This window comes from Berghia stephanieae, chromosome 14 (genome assembly GCF_034508935.2).
Source record: "Berghia stephanieae isolate SIO BIC M18660-M18661 chromosome 14, UCSD_Bste_1.3, whole genome shotgun sequence".
NCBI classification, from domain to species: Eukaryota; Metazoa; Mollusca; class Gastropoda; order Nudibranchia; family Aeolidiidae; genus Berghia; species Berghia stephanieae.
The window spans coordinates 25,449,063-25,456,562 of record NC_088373.1 but is presented as its reverse complement, the minus strand read 5'-3'; the positions used below and the strand labels follow the sequence as shown (position 1 = coordinate 25,456,562).

General features: G+C 42.4%; 1 protein-coding gene across 5 annotated transcripts in view; it reads left to right on the top strand.

The window, feature by feature from the left end:
- LOC144959908 (irregular chiasm C-roughest protein-like) overlaps nt 1-7,500 on the top strand; it is a 328,564-nt gene that overhangs the window by 300,706 nt on the left and 20,358 nt on the right. For all 5 annotated transcript variants that reach the window (XM_078892751.1, XM_078892752.1, XM_078892753.1 and 2 more), the window contains 3 exons: nt 1-31; nt 5,396-5,518; nt 6,086-6,178. The exon at nt 1-31 is cut by the window's left edge and continues 170 nt beyond it. In XM_078892751.1, the coding sequence (XP_078748877.1) occupies nt 1-31; nt 5,396-5,518; nt 6,086-6,178 (247 nt within the window). The remainder of the gene's footprint in view (nt 32-5,395; nt 5,519-6,085; nt 6,179-7,500) is intronic.

Sequence of the window (7,500 nt, the reverse complement as noted above, 5' to 3'; positions counted from 1 at the left end):
AGTATGATTGGCGTGGAACAAGGCTCTGTCGGTACGTATCATATGCGGCTATGTGGTCTAGTAGGTACGACAATCGCTTTCGGATTGGAAGAATCCTGGGTTCGAGCCTCGCTAGCTCGGCGCATAGTTGAGTCCTTGGAAAAGGACTCACGTTCTCTCATCTGGCCGTTAACAGCGCTGTCTCTGTCCGAAAAAAAAATTGTAATATCGCCTAACAGGCGTCATGTCTCGTTCTACATGTTACGTGTTGCTGTTGGTCAGGGGCGTTGAGTACGTGTAGTGGATAATATTGCTCTATATAAAAACTCATGTTATTTTTTTGGTTTGTTTGTTTTGTTTTCTTCAATGATATGCTGTTTACTTTGTGAGGGCTTTGGCCAGTATGCTGCCCTACTCTGGAAAGACACGTATGTTTAAAAATTTGGTCAGGAAACTCGTCCTTCAGATGTTGATCGATTTCAATGACTCTCATTTTGGGAAAACTCTCATACCTGGGATCTCGCTGGTTAAAAGCGAAGCGGCTGGTTTTGTGTTTTTTTTATTGCCCCCCCCCCTCTCTCTCTCTCTCTCTCTCTCTCTCTCTCTCTCTCTCTCTAATATATATATATATATATATATATATATATATATATATATATATATATATATCTGTTTGTATATTTATATATCTATCTATAGATCCATCCATCTAACTATCTATCTCCTTCTCTCTCTCTCTCTCTCTCTCTCTCTCTTCCCTCTCTCTCTCTCTCTCTCTCTCTCTCTCTCTCTTCCTCTCTCACAATCTACCAATACCTCTTTCTTATCAATAGATCCAATAAAACGACCAGCTCAGTCCTAACCCCCCAACCCCCCAACCCCTCCCCCTCACTCACAGTCATTCCACCAACACCTCCACCCCCCCCCCCCCCCATGCCCCAATCTCATTCCTCCTTTGTTCCAAGTCACCCCCGCCTGTCTTGCACTCACCCAGCTCATCTTCCAACTAAAACAAATGCATTCATCTCCGTTTCTCCCCCCTGTTTGCTTTTCGCCCCTTGCCTTACCCAAACCCCTTTGCCATATCTAACAAGATATCTCTATCTGCCATCATTCTAGCGTACCTACGGTGAACAAAAAAAAAAAAAAACACTTATTAAAATTACATTTTGGGCAGACCAAAGTTGACTTCAATGCGGGGCTATAGTGTGGTTTGGTGGAAGGTCCGGTTCGAGTCCTGCTTTGAGCGGTGCTTAGTCTAGTCCTTGAAACAGACTGTATCTATATTCACAGACTAGAGCTCTATGTCTTTTTTCACCGTGCCTGATGGCTGTGTCTCCCCCCCCCCCCCCGCCCCTCAACCAAAGAAAAATATTTTGTAATATCGCCCAACAGGCGTCATGTCTCGTACTACGTGTTAAGTCTTGCTGTTGGCTAGGGCCACCTTGTAAAGCGCTTTGAACACGTTTAGTGGATTTTGCACTAAATAATATTCAGGTTTCTTTCTTCTTTAGTCTGTGAAAGAGGCGAGGCGGTGGGGGGGGGGGGGGGGGTAAACGATCGATTGCCCCCCCCCCCCCTGCCCCCAAAACTTGTCAGAAAGTCTATATAATCTATAGTCTCTATCATACTCATCCTCCCCCTACCCACCCCAACCCCTATATCCTCCCACTTTCTATTACTCACCCTTCTCCTTTCTCACCCCCACAGCAGCATTGCTTTTCACACCTGCTGTTACTCACTCTCTCCCACACACGTGTTCAATAGAAATCAACTCACCACAAAACAAACCCTCATCTGAAAGCCGCCATTCTTCATTAATATTCTCTCGGCCACCAGTGAATTATTTACAGACACAATAAACTTGGCCAAACTCTGAAAAAAATAAAAAAATAAAATAAAAATTTGGCCAGAAAACTCGTCCTTCACAAGTGTCGTTAGATTATAATGACTCTCACCTTCTCTAAAACTCTCGAATCTGAGACTTTGAGCTTTTATATAGCGCATTATTCACTGAACGTGCTTAAAGCGCTTTACAAGGGGTCCCTGGCCAACAGCAACACTTAACATTCAGGACGGGACATGACGCCTGTTAGGCGATATTGCATTTTTTTTCTGACAGAGACTAAAGCTGTTAACGGCCAGGTATCCATTTATTTACACCTGAGTACGATGAGAGAACGTGAGTAAAGAGTTTTCTACAAGGACTCAACTTTGCGCCGAGCGAGGCTTGAACCCAGAACCTTCCGATCGTTCCGAAAGCGAGTGTTATACCAGACTAGACCACATAGACGCACTTCTGAAGTGACTTTTATTATAGTCCCCGGTTTAATATAATAATATAATAATATTATACTTTGTTCATCCAAAAAAATGGAAATTCGTTATCGTATATATAGTATGCGCTTGGCTGAGAAGCTCACAACATTGCCATCCGGAAGTATAACCGAACAACACACAAAACTCTGTGTAACCTCAAACGTTTATTGTCTGGTTAATACAGTTTAGTCAGAATTACTCATAAACGCGGATGACAAAAATTATATGACAACAACGACCCGAGTGACGTCAACTTCATTCTATCTATAGTGTTTAACAAGATGAGGGTCCCTTTAATCTATCGATATTTGAAGGACGAGATTTCTGGCCAAAATTTTAAATACGTTTGTTTTTTTTGGGTTTTTTGTTTGTTTTTTTCCAATCGTATGCATACTGCATACCAACCTTGATAAGATTCTTGTTTTTGGCTGTGTGATTTGGCATTCCGCTAGCGCTGACCCCTTGGCTTATCGGAGACAAGGGCACTTACTCTGGAATGCTTGAAACGCATAGCAAGTCATAACAAGAGTTATCTGCCTTTGTTAAGTCCGAGTAATCAATCCTTGAACGCCCGTTAAACGGTGTCGAAAATAGACAAAAAGAAAAGAAAAGAAAAAAAAAGAGGGGGGGGGGGGCGTAAGAAAATTAGATAAATAATATAAAGAAAAAAAGAAGAAAAGAAAAGATAAAAAAAGGCAGAGGCCTTTTTTAACGTGATTTAATAGGTTTTCTTCTACGGGCATTTAACACACACACACGCGCGCGCGCACCACCACCACCTTATCAACAACAACGACAACGACAACTACAACATCAAACTGACGAGAGAGAAAGAGAGATACAAAGCGAGAAATAGGAAAGAAAGAGAGAGAGAGAGAGAGAGAGAGAGAGAGAGAGAGAGAGAGAGAGAGAGAGAGAGAGAGAGAGAGAGAGGGGGGAAGAAAGAAGAATGAGAGAAATACAACGAGAGAGAGAGAGAGAGAGAGAGAGAGAGAGAGAGAGAGAGAGAGAGAGATTGGGAGAGAGAAAGATTGCCCTTGCTCCCTGTATTTCTCTCTACCTCCCCCTCTCTCACTATCACTGTTTCTCTCTCTCTCTCTCTCTCTCTCTCTCTCTCTCTCTCTCTCCCCTCCCCCCCCCCCTCTCACTATCACTCTTCTAACCATTACTAAACCGTCACTCCCCCTCACCTCCTCTCCATCCTCCTACCACTACTCTCCATCCTCTCTCCTCCCCCCCCCCCCCCCCCCCCCCTTCGCGACCTTTCACCATACACAGCTTCTAACAGCCACTAAAACCGCACATCCCCTCACATCGACTGACCAAACTCAATTCCCAACCACACAGAGCCACACCCCACCAACAGACACCCAACCACCCTCGCACCCCCCCACCTCCCTACCGCGACCTCTCCCAATCCATGATCTAGATTAAGGCCCCTAATCGATCATCCCCATAACAGGATGGAACCTAATTACTAATTAACCACAGAGATGCCACAGCCCCACAACAGGACACCCGACACCATCGCACCACCACCGTCCGTCGTAAGGGAGAGGTGACAACCTTCATGACCTCTCGGGGTCAAGGGGCGGGGTTTTTATCTCTGCGAGATATGCGTCATCGCCGACATGGACCAATAGGAGAAGGCTGTAATATTATTATTTATTTGGTCTTTACTCAGTTGGATTCAGTGCGATGTGCATTTATTTGCAGGTCTGATAACCCAACTCCTTATGGGCTCATTGTTGTGATGGAAATCTAAAAAAAAAAAAAATGACGCAAAATATTGTTCATTATAACAAAGTTAAACTCGGCCCATAATAAGTGAGTTGGGATGTCAGACCTGCATATATGTACACCTCTATTCAGTGGGATTGACATTTTCTTTTAAAACTCTTTTTTTGTCATCCATTTACCTGGCTTTTACTGCATAAATAAATACATAGATAAATAGATAAATAAATAACATTTTTATTGGTGCCGCATTGTTAGATGCCGCTTTTTCGGCATTTCGTGAAGAGAATATATATATGTATGTAAATCAAAGAAATTCTGATGTCAACAGGAATCACCCATGTTGTCGGCAAAGTGAGCAAATAGGGGAGAGAGAGAAAGAGGGGGGAGGGGGGGGGGGAGGGGGGCGAGTCTAAGTAATCTTGCCCAAAGAATAAAAAACGAAAGTTTCAACGTTTAATTTACTCCTCAGATGCATTACTGTTTTAAGATGATCGGTCACAAATTAAATATTATGGGACCCAAAAAAAAACCCCCCAAAAAGATCGAGAGAACAAAACAAAACAAAAACAAAGCCCAAGAAAACAAGAAAATGGCTTCTAAAAAGGCATTGCGATAGTGACGTGACTCTAATTGGAGTATGACTCTATAATTAGATAGAAGAGGGTGGTGATACGTGCTAGGTAATGGGATATACGTCTTACGTGATAAGGGAATAGTCATTAGGCGATATCGCAGTCCCTAGAACAGTTTTGTTGTAGCTTTTGCTGACGTGGTTTATCTTTTAATGACTCAGTTTGTTTTATTGCATCTTCTGCGTCCGCCCACCCATCTATACCCTCCCATACACCCCCCCCCCCTTTTTGTATGTATGTGTGTGTTGTGTTTGTGTGTGTGTGTGTGCGTCTCATACACACACATACACAGTCTTTCTCTCTTTCTCTCTCTCTCTCTCTCTCTCTCTCTCTCTCTCTCTCTCTACTCTTCTCTTTCTCTCTCTTATATCTATCTACTATCTATCTATCATTCAGTATGTCTGTCTATTATCTATCTATCTTTCTATTCATTCTTCTTTTGTCTGTTTATACTCGGATAATTTCATCAATTCGTCGAGTTATTTATTTATTTATTTATTTATTTTTATTTATTTATTTATTTATTTATTTATTTATTTATTTATTTATTTATTTATTTATTATATATTTATATATTTATATATTTAATTTATGAACTATTTGTTTTATTTACTGCAATTTTGAATCTTTTCATAACTTATCCATCTATATATTTTAGTTTTCTTGTCATCTATCGTATTAAATTGCATATGTCAATTATCTCACGATTACCTCTCCCGATCCAGGTGAATACAACCTACAGATCCAAGATGTCAAGCTTGAAGACGAGGCAGATTATCACTGCCAGGTCGGCGGTTCTGAGGGTTCTCCTGGGGTGATGAGTCGGAAGGCACACTTGGAGGTCGTTGGTGAGGAACTCCTTTGGCTGAATGGATTGGTGGTGGTGGTGTTGGTGGTGGTGGTGGTGATGGTGGTGGTAGTGGTGGTGGTGGTGGTGATGGTGGTGGTGGTGGTGGTGGTGGTGGTGGTGGTAGTGGTGGTGGTGGTGGTGGTGTTGATGATGATGATGATGATGATGGTGGTGGTGGTGGTTGTTGTGATGATGGTTGTGATTTTGGTGATCGTGATGTTGGTAAAGGTACTGGTATGGTAGCTGTGATCTTGGTTTTGATGGAGGTGGTAATGGTGATGTTGGTGATTGTGGCTGTGGTACTAGTAGTGGTGGTGACGATATTGAAGAAGATGATGACGATGCACCTGCTGCTGCTGCTGATACTGATGATGATGATGATGATGTAGAAGAAGTAGTAGTAGTAGTAGTAGTTATAGTATTATTATTATTATTATTATTATTATTATTATTATTATTATTATTATTATTATTATTATTATTATTATTATTATCACCATCATCATGATCATCATTATTATAATTATTATCATTATCATTTACATCATTATCATTATTTCCCCAGTGCCCCCTCGTCGTCCGTACATCGTCAAACAGGGCAGAACCATCCCAGTGGTTCTCAACAGGCCCACAGAAATTCTTTGTAAAGCTGACGGAGGTACGTATGGAATTTCAATGTTTCTTAAAATTAAATTGAGATGTTATATAGTGCAATATCCACTAAACGTGCTCAAAGCGCTTTACAGGGGGTCCCTAGCCAACAGCAACACTTCACATGTAGGACGGGACACAACGCCTGTCAGGCGATATTACAATTATTTTCGGACAGAGCCAACGCTGTTAACGGGGCCAGGTACTCATTTTACAAATGAGTACGGTGAGAGAATGTGAGTAAATAACCCTTTGGACAGGACGCTAGTACTTCCCACCAGATCAAACAGACCCAGCTACCTAATCACTGCTGGATGGACAGAAATGAATAATCTCGACAGTACCCGGGATCGATCTCGGTCCTTTTGCGTGTGAAGCTAGTGCTTTACCAACTGAGCTACCGGCGGGACCCCCAAGAGTGCGTCAATAACTATAATATGATAAATGATGATCTTCGTGTATTTGAGTGGTATGTTTGCAAAACACGCTGTCGGCCATGATTACCTTTCCTTAGATGTAGGCTGCGTGTAAAATCCATCAGTCCGTCCATTTAGTTTTATCGACACATGTTCAAGACAAGACAAGACAAGCTATAAAATAACACATTACGAATTCGTGGGTGGCTATGGCTTTACAAGGGTGGGGGGGGGGGGGGGGGGGGGGGGGCAGAAAGCTCAGTTGGTAGGTAGAGCACTCGCTTCACAGTCAAAGGGACCAAGATCCGATCCCTGGTGCAGTCGAGATTATTTTTAAAATCTTCTGACACCCCCCCCCCCTTCCCCTTGTCCACCCAGCCAGCAGTGAATGGGTAGCTTAGTCTGTTAGTTAAGGCAGAAAGTACTTTGCGATAGTCTAGCGTCCTATCCAAAGAGTAGTAAGCAATTGCTATTGTCCGTTTCACGTTATAGAAACGGGATAAACTCCGGCTCCATGGGCTGAATGGCTCTGAAGGAAATATTACAATAATTTTTTTTACGACAGACAACGCGGTTAACACCTGAGTACGGTGGGAGAATGTGAGTTAAGAATCTTTTCCAAGGGCACAACTACGCGCCGAACCCAGGACTTCCGATCCGAAAGCGAGTGTCAACCCACTAGATCACATATAGCCACACTGGCCATTAATGTCATTAGATTCAGTTTACTGATAGCCTGGTCTTAGCGGATATAACAGAAACGTTTGCCCACTCCATAGGGTACTAAAAATAATTTTAAAAATATATATAAATATGATGGCCTTCTGGGAGGTACCGTTTGATGTGGTCTCCTAGGCATTCCTTGAAGGAATAGATATAGCTAATCGGGAAAACAAACCTTTTGATGTATTCA